Below are 16736 nucleotides of genomic sequence, written 5' to 3'. Positions count from 1 at the left end.
CAGAGCAGCTGGGGCTGCCCCTGGATTCCTGGCAGTGCCCAAGGCCAGGCTGGGCAGGGCTTGGACCACCTGGGACAGGGGAAGGTGTCCCTGCCATGGCAGGGGTGGAATGAGGTGAGCTTTCATTTCCCTTCCATCCCAAACCATTCCATGGCTTCCAAGCCTATCAGGCCCCCTAGAACCATAAATGAATCCCATCTGGGGTTTTGTTTGAAACTCTGGATTCAGGCCTTGTGCCACAAACAGAGCAGCTGGTGACACATGGCCAGGGGACAGCAGCACAGCCCTGGCCCCACAGCCCCACCACTGCTGCTCTGGCAGCTGAGGCAACATTTCAGCAAGAGGGAAGGGGAAGTGGCTTATGAAACACCCCAAAAACCGTTAAAAAAAAAAACATTAAAAAGCAGAAATGCCTTCCTTTGGTTGTACGAGCTGAGGGCAGGAAAGCAGCCCCACCAGAGAGCTCAGCTGCAGCCACAGCCTCGTTTCTGGGTGGGCAAACAAAAGTGTGACCCAAACACCTCTCGTGGCCTCCTCTCAGCAGTGGCCCGGAGAAGAGGAGCCCACAGAGCAGCAGAGCTCCACGTGATGCTCCAGAGCTTGCACCCAAAGAGGCACAGCGAGGGGGCTGGGGCTGCTGTGCTGTGCTGGAGCCACCCACAAAACCAGGCAGAGCTGCTGGGCCTGGCTCAGCGAGACATGCAAATAAACTGGGCTTGAGGAGAGGGAATTCCACCTTGACCCAGCATCTTCTGCCTAAAACCTGAGAGCACCAAACATCCTTCAAATCCCTGGAAGAGCAGCGTGCTCCAAGAGAGCAATCCTGGCCCTGTCTTCATTCAGACAACGCCACAACATTGAAATAATAAAAAAATATAGAGGGGGAAAAGCCTTTCAGCCAGTTCTGAGTTTCCTAGCAACTTCCTGCTAAAAACCTGGTGCCCAGAGGGCTGTGGGAGCAGGGGCTGAATGGCTGTGGCACCCAGAGCCAGGGAAGGGCTTTGGGCTGGCACTGGCAGGTCTGGCTGGCTGGCAGCCCTCCCTCTCGCTGGGCTGGAAAGCATCAGCTCAGCAAGGCCCTGGCAGGGGAATAAAACACTCAGCTCTTCCCTGTCCCCAGAGCCCAGGGCTGCCAGGGTGGCCCAGCGCTGCTGGCACTTCCCTTGGCAGAAGGAATTTGAGGCAGGAGCAGCAGATCCAGGTGTGAGGAGAACCAGCAGCAGCTGCTGGGCACAGCCTCTTTCTCTGCCTCCCCAAATTCCACAGAGACCCTGGCAGAGCAAAGAAAGACAGGAGGGACAGGAGGTGACAAATGCCAGCAAGGCTCCCCTGAGCTGCCTGGGAGGTGACCCCGAGGTGCTTTTCTCCAGCCAGGAGAGAGTCAGAGAATGCAGCAGGAACAGAGCCACGGCTCTGCTCCGTGCCAGGGACACGCTGCCCCTTCCAGCCCCGTCCTGGGGTGGCACTGCCCTCGGGGGAGCTGTCCCCTCCCCTTCCCATGGGAGCAGAGCTGTGCTTTTGCTCTCCTGATGAATCTCTGCTCTCTCTGGATCTGGGGACACAGCACAGCCACCCCCAGGGCTCCTGGGGACACCCAGCCCCCTGAGACTCGCCAGGAGAACCCCACATTTACAGCAGCACCCCATGGGCAAGAAAAAGAACCTTTTTCTCCAAGGAAACTGGATTCTCAGGAGAGAAAACATTTACAAAGTCATGAGATGTGCAGGGAGGAGTTTTTCTGAGCCACGTGCTGAGGGTGAAAGGCTCATCTGAGCTCTCCTGCAGGCAGCTGCCCACAGCTCCCACTGGCAGCAGCACTGCCAGGATCTGGGCTGTGCCACTGAAGTCATTGCCCAAATATTTAGGCCATGGAGAGCTGTCCCTGTCCCCTGTCACACAGAGACAGCCGCAGAGCACAGGGCTGCAGCAGGGACAGAGCATCCCGCGTTTCCATCAGCTGAAAGTGAAAAGCAAGTTTAAAGTTCAGCCAGGGTTAATATTGTTAAACCTTCCCATTCCTCTTTCCCAAGAGAAAAGATTTTAAGGAAACCCTAAAGGACAAGACCATGATCTGATCTTACATTGCTTGTGGCCAATCAGCTCAAACTTCCCCTGTTTCTGTTTTCCTTCCTTTTTCTTTTTCAAAGTTAACTCAGCAGATTAACATCTCTGTGTGACACCCTTTCCAGGAATTAAAGTGTAGAATCACAGAACGATTTGGGCTGGAAGGGACCATAAAGCCCATTTCATTGCCATGGGCAGGGACATCTTCCACTATCCCAGATGGCTCCAAGCCCTGTCCAAGTGTCCCTTGGGCACTGCCAGGGATCCAGGGGCAGCCCCAGCTTTCCTGGGCACCCTGTGCCAGTGCTGCCCACCCTCCCAGGGAACAATTCCTACCCAAAACCCAGAGCTGAGCCTGGATCACCTGAGCCACCCACGAGTGCTGCAGGCTGGGCTGATGAGCAGGGAGCTCTGTGGTGCCAGGGCCACCCTGGTGCCCACCAAGAGCCCTGCTGCTGCTGCAGGCAGCTGCACAACCCAACAACCAGCCTTTCACACCCGGGCAAAGCCTGCACAGCCCCAGAGCAGCACAGCACCCAAATTCGCCTTTTTGAGCCTCCCTGGGAGGGGAAAGGAGGACCAGGCACAGCAGAGGTGCTGCTGGCTCGCTGTGCGAGGGCGATTTGGAGGGATGAAGCGAAGAACCCCCTCGGGCAGCCTGTCCCCACCCTGCCTTATCGCGGCCACTGTCCCCATCAGCGGCGCTGGGCAGGGCAGATAGCGCCGCACAAGAGGCACCGAGCAGCAAAACAATCCCAGGAGAGAGGCAGGAGGGGCTCTGGCCGTGCCCCTGCCAGCCAGGGCTCTCCATGCCCACTGGGCATCCCTCCCCGGGGCTCTCCCTGCGAGGGTGAAGCAGGGAGTGCTCGGTTGGCAGGGCTCAGAGGGGCTGCAGGGGCTGGTTTCACCCTGAGCATCTTCCTGAGAGCCCAGTGCCACTGTCCCTCCAAACAATGCCAGCTCTGAGGTGGCAGCACAGATCGTTGGGCTTATGAGTGGTATCTTAGGTGTCTTTCCAGGAAAATAACTCTGCTTTTCTTTTTTCTTTTCTTTTCTGAAGTGGTAACACAGATCCTCTGGGTTTAAGGGTGCTATCTTAAGTGTCTTTCCTGGAGAAAAACTCTGCCTTTTTCTTTTCTGACATGGTAGCACAGATCCTCTGGGTTTGTAAATGGTATCTTAGGGGTTCTTCCAGGAGAATAACTCTGCTTTTTTCTTTTCTGACATGGCAGCAAAGATCCTCTGGGTTTATGGGTGGTATCTTAGGTGTCTTTCCATGAAAACAACTCTGCTTTTCTCTTTTCTTTTCTGAAGTGGCAACACATATCCTCTGGTTTTATGGACAGTATCTTAGGTGTTTTTCGAGGAGAAAAACTGTTTTATTCTTTTCTGACATGGTGGCACAGATCCTCTGGGTTTATGGGGAGTATCTTAGGTGTTTTTTCCAAGAAAATAACTCTGCTTTTTTCTTTTCTTTTCTGAAGTGGCAGCACAGATCCTTTGGGTTTATAAGTGGTATCTTAAACGTCTTTCCAGGAAAGTAACTCTGCTTTTCTTCTAAGGCAGCTTGGGAAGGCTCTGAGTGAGGAACTTTTACAGGTTCCCAACCCTGGGTTGGCTGGAGCCTTCCCAGGCAGGCACCCACTGACCACAGCTCCCAACTGCAGGGTTTGGAATCTCCATTTAACGAGCTCTGGATGGGCTGGTGACAAAGCCTGGTCACCTGTGGGTGCCACCACGTCCTCAGTGGACCTCTGGCCTTGCCAAGACCACGGCATTCACGGAATCAGAGCTAGAAAGAAACATTTCCTCCCCACCCCCTCCTGCTTTTCAGCCTCATTACCCTCTGTTCGACTGGTTCCTCATGCAGGCAGATCCTCTTTTACTGCAAAAAGACTTTCTATAAAACCAGGGAAATCCCAGTCCCAGTTTCTGCTGGCTGCAGGTTTTTTTAGGTTTGCCGTGTAGGATCCAGACTCCACTAGAAATTTAATTATTTTTTAATTAATATGTATTTAAATGAAGCCTGTCCTACTTTTGGGAACACTGTGAGAAGCCAGTTCAGCTTTGCTGAGCCCAGGACACAGCTGCAGACAGGATCCCACGGGGCAGGAATACCCCAAATCCCTGAACCCTCGTTCACAAAACCAAATCCTGCTAAACCCAGCCCGTTTTTCCATCTCTCCACACCTCACTTTCTGCCAGGTCTGACTGCCCAGAGAACAAAGCCCTGCTCAGAGCTTTCCAAGGGGACACAGCAGATGGCACACGGGGCAGGATGCAGGCACAGGATTCCGTCACCTCCCCACGCTTCCGGGCGTGGAAAACGGGCAGGAACTGCACTCCAACATCCTGAAAAGCCTGCAGACACTCAGCCTCGCTCCAAGCAGTGCCTTTAGGCAGAAAATCAAACTGACTTTGGGGTCAAGAGAATGATTCAAGTTGTTCACTGGGTTTTGGGCGCCTCTGCTCTCCTGGAGCACAGGTGAGGTGGGTTATTCAGCTGCTGGGTTTTTGGTGGGTTATTCTGCAATTTTTGGTGGGTTATTCTGCAATTTTTGGTGGGTTATCCAGCTGATTTTTTGACAGCTGAGCAGCACAAGAGGGCAAACCCCTCCTTCCACATCCCACCTTACACTCATCCGCACCCATAGATATAAAAAGCAAAAGGAGACAACAAAAAAACTTTAGGTGAAGGGAAAATATGTCTCTGGTTATTAATCCTAAAATAAGGATTAATAAGGATTATTAATCCTTATAAAAGAAGGATTTATTATCCTAAAATAAGGATTTACAGCACAGCACCCCCAAATAATTCAGGATTCTTAAATGAACAAACAAAGTTTTGGATGAGAATTCAAAATCCAGCCATGACCTTTTGCCAGATGGAATGGAGAACAGGTGGAGAAGAGATCAAAGCAATGGAGAAGTGAAATGTTGCTAAACACAATAAAGTAACCCTTTGATTTCTGGCACGATGTTAAACCTCACCCTGCCCAACAGGGTTAAAACTCCACAAAAGCAAAAATTTGCCTGAATATTCAAGTTCCAGGAGTGAACTTCTGGTTGTAAACACACGGTGTCCACTGGGACGCTTTCATTCTCACTTGGGTCAAAACAGGGATGAGAGGAGCTGGAGATGAGCTGTTATTGCCTGACAGGCTGACATCCTTTACCTACAGTCATAAAGTTACTCTGACAATGGTTTTTTTGTGAGGCTGGGGTTAATAACTGAGGCACTCAGCTACAATAACCAAACCAGCCACCTCTAAAGTAGCTTTATTCTCTAAGTCACCTACTTTGGGTACATTATACGTGTTTAAAATAGAAAGCAATTAAATAATTATTTAAGTTTTCCTTTCTCTCAGAGGCCACTGAAGTTATTTTACACTGTTTACCTGGCTCCTGTCACTGTTTGAGAAACTTGAGCAAATAAAAGCAAGGAATCATCCAGGAGTGAGTGTTGCTACACACAAATGTGTCTCCAATGCACCTCCCCGAGCAGAATGACAACAGAATTCTACTGATGCTGCTTTCAGAAGGATAAGGAGAAGGGATTTAAATATCATTTTTTTAGGAATTGTGTTTAATTAGGATCCTTCACTAAAAAGTTTCTCTCAATGGGTATTTAGCACTCAGTTTTTTAGAGTTTCTGTCAAACACAGTGACAGAGATGAGAAATAAACCCGAAATCCCCCTGTGCTGACCCGCAGTCACCCGCCTCCCTTCCTGCCCTATTTATTTCCCATTTTTCCGAAGGCAATACTCCTCAGGTGATCTAACGAGGCCATCGGGCCCCAGCTGCCAATTGCCACCCCCATTCCAAGCGGCTCCTGTCACACAGGTGTGCCCGGGAGCTCCGGGCTCAGCCCTGCCAGGACACGGGACAGTTCCGAGCAGGGACAGCGGCAACGCCGCGGCTCCGCAGGGCAAAGTCCGGGGAATCTTTGCTCCTTGAAACCCCCGTCCCTAAAGGCCGGGGTTAAACATTCACAGCGCCGGACCCGGCTCCTCTCGGCCCTCCCAAGTTTTCTGCCGGCAGCAGCGGCGGGGACACAAATCCCCTGTCACCCCCGGAGACTGAGAGAACTCGGAGACAGCCCTGGAAGCGCCGACTTCCAAGAAACCTCCCTCCATTCATTGCACCCGGGCTTGGCAGGGAGCGCCCGGGTCTGCTGGCAAAAGCATCGCTCTGGAAACGGGCGATTCACGGCGACAAAAAGAAAATTTAAAAATTAAAAAAAAAATTTAAAAAACAAATCAAACCCCAAAAAATGTAAAAAAAGGCAAGAAAGAAAAAAAAGCAGGAAGCTTTCCCCTTCCTCTCCCCTTCCCGGAGCGCTGCCCCGCTCCCCGTGCCCGCCCGGCTCCTCCCGGCTAACGGGATGCGGAGCCGGCCCCGCTGCGCCGGGGCAGCTCCGAGCCCGGCCCGGCACCGCCGCTGCCCCCGGACCCCCCAGCACCCACCTTGTAGACTTTGCCGAAGGCTCCATCTCCCAGCTCGCCCACCACCTCCCACACCTCGCCGGGGTCCAGGTCTCGGCGGACGTGCTCGTATTCCTTGGAGCGGCGCTTCTCGAAGGCGGAGAGGCGCAGGATGCGGCGGAAATTGGCGAAAGCCATCGCGGAGCGCGGCCCCGGCAGCTGCGGAGCCGCCGCCCGCTGCGGCCCCGGGAGCGGCGAGGCGGGACCGGCACCGGGGCCGCCTCCGGCCGCGCACATGGAGCCGGAGCCGCTCCACCTGCTGGGCTGGGCTGGGCTGCCCGGGACAGAGCCATTGGCCGCCCGAGCCCTCCGCCCGCCCGGCCGGCACCGCCCCGCACGGCCCGGCTCGGTCCGGGTAGGGCACGGCACAGACAGGGCTCGGTCCGGGCACGGCACCGCCCCACACGGCCCGGCTCGGTCTGGGTATGGCACAGACAGGGCTCGGTCCGGGCACGGCACAGACAGGGCACGGTCTGGGTATGGCACCGCCCTGCACGGCCCGGCTCGGTCTGGGTATGGCACAGACAGGGCACAGTCCGGGTAGGGCACGGCACAGACAGGGCACGGTCTGGGTAGGGCACGGCACAGACAGGGCACGGCCCGGCTCGGTCTGGGTATGGCACAGACAGGGCACAGTCCGGGTAGGGCACGGCACAGACAGGGCTCGGTCCGGGTAGGGCACGGCACAGACAGGGCACGGCCCGCCCAGACTATCACGGCTCATCCCGGGCACGGTTCAGCCCGGGCACGGCTCTGCCCTGGCCCGGCACGGTTCAGTCTGGATACGGCCCGGCACTGCCCAGCCGCGTCAAGGTCCGCTCTGACCGGCACGGCTCAGCCCGGGTACGCTCTGCCCAGTCGTCGTGGCACGGTTCAGCCTGGGCACGGCTCGGCCCCGTTCTTCCCGTCCCGGTGCATCGCGCCACGGCCCAGCCCGGCTCGGTTCGGCCCCGCCGCGAGGGGATCGCAATCCCGAGCCAAGGGAAGCAAACCCGGGCCAGGCGGGCAGGGAAGGAGCGATGTCCCCGCTCGGCCCGCGGCATCCCCGGGGCTGCGTCCGACCCCGCACGGAAAACCCGAATCCCGCAGTGACGGAGCCAGCGGGTTCCAGCCTCCGGGAACTCCGGGGAGCCCGTCCCGGGTCCGCTTCGGAGATGGGATGGGTCCGGGGGGAGCTCGCATCCTCGCCTCGGCGGAGCTCCAAGCCTCTGGAAGGGCGGCTGGCAATCCCGTTGGAGTGGGGACATCTAGGGGACCCCCCGGGCGGTGCAGCGCGGAGCCACGGGCTGGCCCGCACGGACCCGCACCGCCCGGGTTTTGCCCCAAATCCGCCCCCAGAGCCATGGGCTGGCCCGCACGGACCCGCACCGCCCGGGTTTTGCCCCAAATCCGCCCCCAGAGCCATGGGCTGGCCCGCACGGACCCGCACCGCCCGGGTTTTGCCCCAAATCCGCCCCCAGAGCCATGGGCTGGCCCGCACGGACCCGCACCGCCCGGGTTTTGCCCCAAATCCGCCCCCAGCGCAGCACAGGAACGGGGGGGATTCGCACGCTCCATCCTGAGGGATAATTCCAGCAGAACTCAGCACAGGCTCGCTCGTTCAGAAATCTCATGTTAGCGATGCCTCATGAGTTCCCTGCCACATCATTCCCTAAAACTGATTGTCATCTTTCCCTCTCCTTGCTGTTTAAAAACCCCCAAAAACCTGGCAGAGTATTTCCAGCTCCCAGATGTTGATTGAAAGAATCACCTGAGCAGTAAATGCTCCTAAAATCGAGGTTGGCATTAAAGCTCTCAAATGTTCTGTGTGATGTTTTGGGAAGGGACACACAGGACTCTGCATTGCCTGGGATTTAAAACCAGGGATCAGTGACACTACAAATCCTGCACTTCAGATGTTCCAACAACAGCAGCACTCTGTAATATTAATTAGCCAGCAGCTTGGTTAATTCAGGGCTTGGCAATTCCCCAGAAAGCTTTCAGACACAGCTCGGTGTCCTCCCTCCCTGCTGCTCTGGGAGGTGACAATGGCCTGGCTGCTCCCCAGGGGAGGTGGCAGAGCCACCAAGATCCCTTCCAGCTCTGCCTGAGGATCCTCCTTCCCCCTTGCATTCTCCTCCCCTGTTTGAGACAGACAAAGCTCCAGCCCTGACTGGGTCGATGTCATTCCTGTCCCCAGTGTCCCCTTCCTGCCCCCTGTGAAGCCCCCAGGCCAGGCTGTCCAAACACCACAACCAGGTCCTGGCACAGAGAGCACAAAATCCACGCAGGGAAACCCCAGCCAGCACTGCAGGAACCCTTCCAGCTGTGCCAGATGCCAGGGGCACGGGGCAGGAGGGCATTTCTGCCTCACTGGAGCTCATTCCTGAGCGCTGCACATCCAAACCCAGCCATGCTCCACACTGAGAAGCATTTTTTTTGTTTCTTGCCAAAAGTCCTTCACATGAGGCTTTTTGCAACCCCTTACCCATTGGTTTGGTGCTTCCCCACCTCACGCTGCAGTTCTTCGATATATTTGGAGATATTTTCAAGGTGTTCCAGCCCAAATGATCCCTCTTCCCGCAGGTTTCCCCCACTGGCAGAGATTTGAGGGTGGCAGAATCAGCCCAAGGTGCAGATTTGATTTTAGCACGGGCAGTTTTTGTCCTGTGTGTTCACACTGGGGGGAGTTTGAAATTCTGGAGCTGGTTCGGTTCTCCCTCTGCGCTGCCCTGGAGGAGATTAAAGAGGACTGAAAAGAATTGTTAAAAGTGACACCTTCAAAAGAAAAATGTGGGGGGTTTTGAGTGATTCTGGTTTGTTGGAAAAGTATTTTTTTCCTCTAGTGGTAGAGTGGGAGAAGAAGACAGGAAGAGAGGACAGGCAGACAGCAATGAGCACCTTCACATTTTCTGGGCAGAAATCACATGTGGCTCCCTCATAAATCATCTCATTAATACTGTCCATGAATTCTGAGCAGCATCTCGTGTCTGTTCCGGGGTGTTAATTGCCTGTGCAGCCTGACTGGGAGCAGTGGGCATTTCAAATGAAATAAATCCTGCTAATTATTGCTCTCAGCTTGGCGCAGGAGATGCCTGAGAGCTCCCTGCTCTCCTCAGGGGAAGTTTTATTGCTTTCTCCAGGGTGGGACCAACCTGAACAAGGATCAGGTCCTGCTGTTCTTCCACCCACTGGGCTGGAATGCTGTGGGGAGGGAGAGGGGTGGTAAAGCCAGGATTAACCCTAAAGCTCAGCTTTGATGTTGGGCATGACCTGCAGTTCTGCTCTGGCCCAGGATCAGCACTGGGGGTGTCCCCTGTGGGATCTGGAGAGGAGGGGGAGAGAAGCCAGCCATGGACATGGGAGGGATGGGAAAGGAACTCTCAAAGGAGAGCTCCAGGATGGGCAGAGGGATGGAGCAGCTCTGCTGGGAGAGCTGGGATTGTTCACCTGGGCAGGAGGAGCTTTGGGGTGACACAACTGTGACCTTCCAGGAAGGGTGGAGAGAGAGAATTTACAAGGACCTGCAGTGACCGGATACTGGGAATGGCTTCCCACTGCCAGAAAGGAGATTTATGTGGGATATTGGGAAGGAATTGTTCCCTGTGAGGGTGGGCAGCCCTGGCACAGGGTGCCCAGAGCAGCTGGGGCTGCCCCTGGATCCCTGGCAGTGCCCAAAACCAGGCTGGGAGCACCTGGGACAGTGGAAGGTGTCCCTGCCGTGGGAGGAGATGGAGTCAAATGAACTTTAAAGTCCCTTCCAACCCAAACCACCCCGTGACTCCCTGGCAGCAGCTCTGGAGCCTGGCTGGTGGCAGCTGCTGTCCCAGCACATCCCAAACCCAGCAGCAGCAGCAGCAGCAGCCGAGGCTCCGTGGCAGGCAGCAGCAGATTCTGGCATTTCCTGCGCCTGGGAGAAGCAGGAGGTCCCAGCTGTGGTCTGGGTGGGAGCACTGCTCGGGGTTCCACGCGCCCTTCCCAGGCAGGAAATCAGGATTATGGCCTGTTCCCAAACACAGCATCTCCACCTGCTCCAGGGCACAGGAGCTGAGGGAGATCGCCTCACCTGCTCCTCCTTTCTGCTGCCAGCTCCCTGGGTTACTGTTTTAAATACAAATATAATTAATAATAAGATAATTCTCCTCTTTGCCCACCAGAGTCTCCTCTCAGTTATTTGTTGGAGGTGGTTGGACCTCAGCCCTGCAGGGTTTGCAGCCCCAGCCCTGGCAGGTCCCAACCCCCCCATCCTCTGGACATTTCTAAGCCCTCCCAGCGTTTCCTGAAATTAGTTTTTCAGCCCCAAATCCTGCTGATGCTGCCTGGTTCAAAGGGGCTGTGCCCCAGCTGTGGGGGCTCCTCCCAGCACTGCACAATCCAGATGTTGTGGATCAACATCTGCCTCATCTCCACGGGCAGAGCAGCAGCCAGGGAGGAGCTCTGGGAGCCCAGAACACGTTTGGGATGAGCCCCAGGCAATCAGCTGGAATTAATTGCTCCCGAGGCAGTCGGGAAAGTCTTTTGGAGAGGGGGATGAGAGCCTGGATTTGGGGTCTTTGAAATAATTCCTGCTGGGCGGGGCTGTCTGGTGAGGTGGGATCTGCCTCCTCTCCAAAATCAACAGCTGAGCTGCAGGGAATCTGAAATGTTGGCAGTCTGCTGCTTGGATAAAAAGCAACAAAAATAAAAATAAAAGAAGAAAGAAGAAGAAAGAAGAAGAAAGAATAAAGAAGAAGAAGAAAGAAGAAAGAAGAAAGAAGAAAGAAGAAAGCAGAAGAAAGAAGAAAGCAGAAGAAAGAAGACCCAAATCAACAACAACAAAACCCAAAAAAAACCAAAAAAACCAAAAAAAAAAAAAACCAAAATCAAACAAACAGAAAAACCCAAACAAACAAACAAAAAAAAAAAAAAAAAAAAAAGAGGGATCCTGGAGAGCTTCCCAGCAGGAGCAGCTCCCAACCAACAGAATCTTTCACCCAGGAACCGCCCAGCCTCACCTGCCTGACCCCATGGGCTCCGCTCCCAGCCAGCAGCAATTTGTAAAGTGAATAAACAGCAAATTACAACGCGAATAAATAAACAAACAGCAACTCACAAAGTGAATAAATAAATAAATAAACAAACAGCAATTCACAAAGTGAACAAATGCCCGGCAGTTCCCTGGGTTTGCCCCGGGGCTGTTTGAGGAGCAGGGGATGCTGCAGCTGCACATCCCCGGGGCTGGGGTTGGTGTCACCTCCACCTTGAGGGTGTCACCTCCTCCCTGCAGGTGTCCCCTCCTCCCTGAGGGTGTCACCTCCTCCCTGAGGGTGTCCCCTCCACCTTGAGGGTGTCCCCTCCTCCCTTCCCCTGCTCCTCCCAGGGCTGGGGTTGGTGTCCCCTCCACCCTGCAGGTGTCACCTCTTCTCTGAAGGTGTCACCTCCTCCCTGCAGGTGTCCCCTCCTCCCTGAGGGTGTCACCTTCACCCTGAAGGTGTCCCCTCCACCCTGAGGGTGTCCCCCCCTCCCTGCGGGTGTCCCCCCTCCCTCCCCGCTCCTCCCAGGGCTGCCCCGGCCCCACACTGGTGTGACTGGGCCAGACTGGGCTCTGTCCAGGGCCGGGTCACTCCCAGGGGCAGCTCCTGCCCCACATCCCCTAAATCCCTGCTGGAGAGCTGGGGGACAGCCCGGCACCAGGAGACATCTCATTAACGAACCCAACTAATTAAAGCCATGTGGAGAGAAGGCACGAGAGGCACTATTGGATTTTTTGCTGAATGTTGGCTGCTCACCCCATGGATTTATTCCCCCATCACCTCTCACGCAGCCCAGGACACCACAGAGCTCCTCCAAACGCTGGAGCTTCCCTGAAGGAATGGCTGCAGCAGGAGGGAATAATTAAATGTGAAAATTCCAGCCTCCAAGGGCCTCCCCGCCCCACAACTGCTCCGGGTCTGGGCTTGGAGCACCCTGGGATAGAGGAAAATGTCCCTGCCCGGGGAAAAAGTTTGGAGCAAGAAGCTCCCCTCCAACCCAAAGCATCCTGTGATTTTATGGAAGTGCTGCAACATTTATAATTTTCTTTAATTTATCCATATTTGCTTTTGTAAGGGAATTTTTAATTTAGCCATATTCCCTTACAAAAGGGAATATGGATAAATTAAATTATAAATTTTCTTTACAAGAAAATTGTAAAGGTGCAAAGCCTTTGCACCTTGTATTTTATTAGAAAAGGCAACATTGATAAATTAAGGACACTGTATGTACCCACTCCCATATAAAAGGAATAAAAATTATGTATTTTACATCTGTAAAGGGAAAATTTCCAGGAGAATCACACCCTTGTTTGTTTGGAACTCACATCCCAAATTCTACAGTGAAATTACTTTAATTTCTTTAATTTAATTTTAAAAATGGAAATATTTTGCTGTGGCCTCCAAAGAATGATTCCTACTCTGACACCTCCGGTAGTTAATCAAGACGATAAAAGCGCTGACCTGAATTAAGACAAAGCGTCAGGGAATGTAATTACAGGACAATTACCCAGCTCCATTATTTTTGTTCAGCAAGGAGCTGATCCCCAGAGCCAGGCACATCTCCAGGCCCAGGATTCTCCACGGATTTCACCCCTTGTCTGCGAGATAAAACATTGCCACACACCCAAATTCACATTAAAACGATCCCTTAGGGGTATCAGAGGTAATGGAGAAATTGGAGAATTGCAGCTCCCAGCCAAAAGCCCCACTGAAGAAATTTCAGGAGGGAAAAGAACACTGAGTGTATTTCTTAAGGCGAGGCACGGCCGGGATTATTCTTATTTTTTAAATACAGGGGAAAAAAAGTGTAATTTTTTTTGTTTTGTTATTAATACAGGAAATTTGCACAGCGTTTCCACTGGAAATTCAGGGTGGTTTGCTCTCAGCAGTAAAAGATCTTCCCTGGGATAAAAAATAAATATAATTATAATTAATAAGAAATAATATATACTAATTATAAGATATTGAATATATTAAATGTGCTATATGATATTAAATACATTACATTAAATATATTATATTATATTATATTATATTATATTATATTATATTATATTATAATATATTATATTATATTATATTATATTATATATCATATCATATCATAATGATATAATATATATAATATATGATATAATAGATATAATATATCATACAATATATTATATATAATATAATATATAATATATAATATTATATATAATATATAATATACAATATGTAATATATAATATATACTATATAATATATAGTATATAATATATAGTATATAATATATAATATATAATATATAATATATAATATATAATATATAATATATATTATATAATATATATTATATAATATATAGTGTATCATGAATATATATAATAATAAATAATATATTAATGATTTAAATAAGAAATAATTGTAATAATTAATAAGAAATAATAGCCTGGAGACAACCTGTGAGGTGTTAATAAAACCCATAAAGCACTTTGGAAGTTACCTGGTGTTCAGAGCAGGATAAAATTGGAATTCTGGAATTCTTCCCTGAGCAGCGAGGGGGAAAATATTGCAAAGCCTGTTTGACAGAAATATTTGATTCTAGAAGTGCTCCTGGAATTAGAGGGAAAAGGAAGATCCCCATCCCTGGATCCCCCCGGGGCAGCAGCAGACCCCAGAACGGGAACACCAATCCCACAGCACGCACACACACCGGGCTCTTTCCATAAAAATGAAGGTATTTATTCAAGAAGTACAAATTTGATGGTACCAGCCATCTTTGAAAGCCATTCCCATGAGGCAGAGAGGACACAGAGCCCAGTCCCTTGTCAGAGCACACGGAGGCAAAGTGTCACCAAGTGCCACCAGGTGTCACCAAGTGCCACCAGCGCGGTCCCGGCCGGCGTTGCTCAAATCCGCCTCTTTTGAAACATTCCCTGGACTTGAGAGGCACAAATAGGGGTTTGAAGCCAAGACCAGTTTGTTGTTTTAATAAAGCCACCAGCTCGGATTTCTTTTGTTTTGCACTGCCTTGAATTGTCTCCAGCCTTTGGAGCGGGTTCCGATTTCCTGACGGGGAAAAAAAAGGGATCTGGGAGGGAGCAGGTGCAGGATTTTCTGGAGCTCAAGACGAAGGAGAGGTTTTAAGGCAGGAGTCAGGATGTGAAGTTGTCTCTTTGCCCCGTGGCTCTGGCTGAGTGGTCTTCATGTGGAAAATGTACAAATCCAGAGTTCCCCTGGACCGACCCCCTGCCCCGAGGGTCAGGACAAATTTTCCATGGAAAATCCAGCAGACACGTTGGATGAAAGTCTCAAAGTCCACTTTAAGGAGCCTTTTGGTTAAAATATCTCATTTTCCAGCTGCCTGCCTGGTGTAGGCTCAGTGAAGTGTCTCCTTTGGGAAGGAGAGCTCCAAGTCCATCCCCACGAGGGTGGAATTTGGGAGAGGAGAGGCGCCCACAGCAATCCCAAACAACTCCTGGCAGGGGAAATCCTGGAGCAGATTTGTGCATCCAAACCAGCACGAGTGTTTGTGGCTGCAGAGGGAACAGCAGGACATTCATCATTTGGGGAGGAAACACAAATGTGGGTGCTGGGAAATCCAATCCCAGGGAATCTGCAAGGCAGCCACACAGCCGGGGCTTTGGAGCAGGGTTTGCTGTTTGCCAAGAAGCTGCAGAGTGGACAAAGCTCATCCCCACAGCCCAGGCAGGGGTTTTTAAAAATCACCTTTCTCAAGCACCTCTAATCCCACTCCAGAAAAGTCCAAGCTGTCCCAGAGCTTCCAGCCACAATCCAGGAGGGATTTGATTACAGGGAAGGGCAAAGGCAAAAAAAAAAAAAACAAAACAAAAAAGCCCCTTTTTCTAACAGAGACTACTTTCATTTCAAAGTAACAGGATCTGAGCAGCACAGGGAAAAAGCCAAAAAAGAAAAATTCCTTTTTTTTTTTTTAATGTAAACATTCTCTGCATAAGGTGCAGGGTCTCGGCTGTCTGTACAGGAACATGGAAAGGTTTGGAAAAGAGAGCTCCAGAGCCAGAAATGCAGCTGCCCCTTCCATTTCTGAAGCATCACAGACATGGAGAAACGTTCAGCATTCACTTTGTCAACACCTACACAGCAAAAATTCCTCCAGAACTCCATGGCTAAAAGCATCCCACCATTGTAACAAAGCGTATTTTTGTATTTTTAATACTTCCAAAAAGAAAAAAAGATTTTACATTATTTACTAGCAATGGATATATATGCAGAAGCACATCACACTACAGCAATATTTTATCAAGTTATCATTGACCTTCACCAAACATTATGCACAGTTGCTCCAAAGATTCCCTCTTTCCTTCCCAAACTTTCCGTGGAAGGCAAAGAAAAGCTGGGCTTGGTTTGGTTGCTCCTGGGCTGAGGTTTTTTGGTGTTGTTACACCCCAAATTTAAGGTGTCCATTAAAAACCCAACTTACCACACCACCAATTCATTTTCCAAAATACTCCCCAGCTCCAGAGGAGCAAAGGCTTTCAGCAAATGGATCCCAAGCTGTGTTTTGTGTGGAGGACCCCAAAAACTGAGGGACATTTGGGGGGCTCTGAAGGAGCAGCTGTCACTGGGGTGGGGAAGAAGACCCTGAGCATCCCTCTGCAGTGCCCCAAAGGGACCTGCAGCACACCTGGGGCTTTCCTGGGCTCCCTGGCCCTGGCAGGCTCAGGTCTTTGTGCCTCTCTGCCCTTCAAGTTCTTCAGGAGTGTGACTTTCATCGGGCCCTTACTTCTGGCTCGGGCAGAAGTGCCAAGAAAGAGTAGAAAAATCTGAGCTGTGTCAAACAGAGCTGTCACTGACAGGGTAAAAAAGGCTCTCCTGGCATCAGTTCCCAGCCAGAGCTGAGCAGGAATGGCACAGAGGGCTGAGGGGGGGGATTTGAAAATCCCAAATTGATTCTTCATTGCTTGTGTCGTGTGCGTTAAAATTCTGTTCCAGCATTTACACCCCAGGGACTGAGGGTGGGGACAGCAGCCAGGGGCCAAAACCCAGCCAGGACATGCTGCCAGCACCCTCCTGCTGCAATCCAGGGCTTCTCCCTCCTCTCCTGGGCTTCTCCATCCTCTCCTGGGCTTCTCCCTCCTCTCCTGGGGTTCTCCCTCCTCTCCTGGGGTTCTCTCTCCTCTCCTGGGGTTCTCCCTCCTCTCCTGGGGTTCTCCCTCCTCTCTTGGTGTT

The 16736-nt window shown here is 51.7% G+C and overlaps 1 protein-coding gene across 3 annotated transcripts in view; it reads right to left on the bottom strand.

The window, feature by feature from the left end:
* Window positions 1–6776, bottom strand: part of STK10 (serine/threonine kinase 10) — a 43941-nt gene extending 37165 nt beyond the window's left edge. For 2 of the 3 annotated variants that reach the window (XM_064387615.1, XM_064387616.1), the window contains exon 1: window positions 6532–6776. In XM_064387615.1, coding sequence (XP_064243685.1) covers window positions 6532–6687 — 156 coding nt within the window. In that variant the 5' untranslated portion in view covers window positions 6688–6776. The remainder of the gene's footprint in view (window positions 1–6531) is intronic. The other variant, XM_064387614.1, reaches the window with a different exon arrangement.
* Window positions 6777–16736: the final 9960 nt, after the last annotated feature.

This window comes from Passer domesticus, chromosome 13, assembly GCF_036417665.1.
Source record: "Passer domesticus isolate bPasDom1 chromosome 13, bPasDom1.hap1, whole genome shotgun sequence".
Taxonomy (NCBI): Eukaryota; Metazoa; Chordata; class Aves; order Passeriformes; family Passeridae; genus Passer; species Passer domesticus.
Note: the sequence above shows the minus strand (reverse complement) of the source record. Positions and strands in the feature narration are given on the sequence as shown.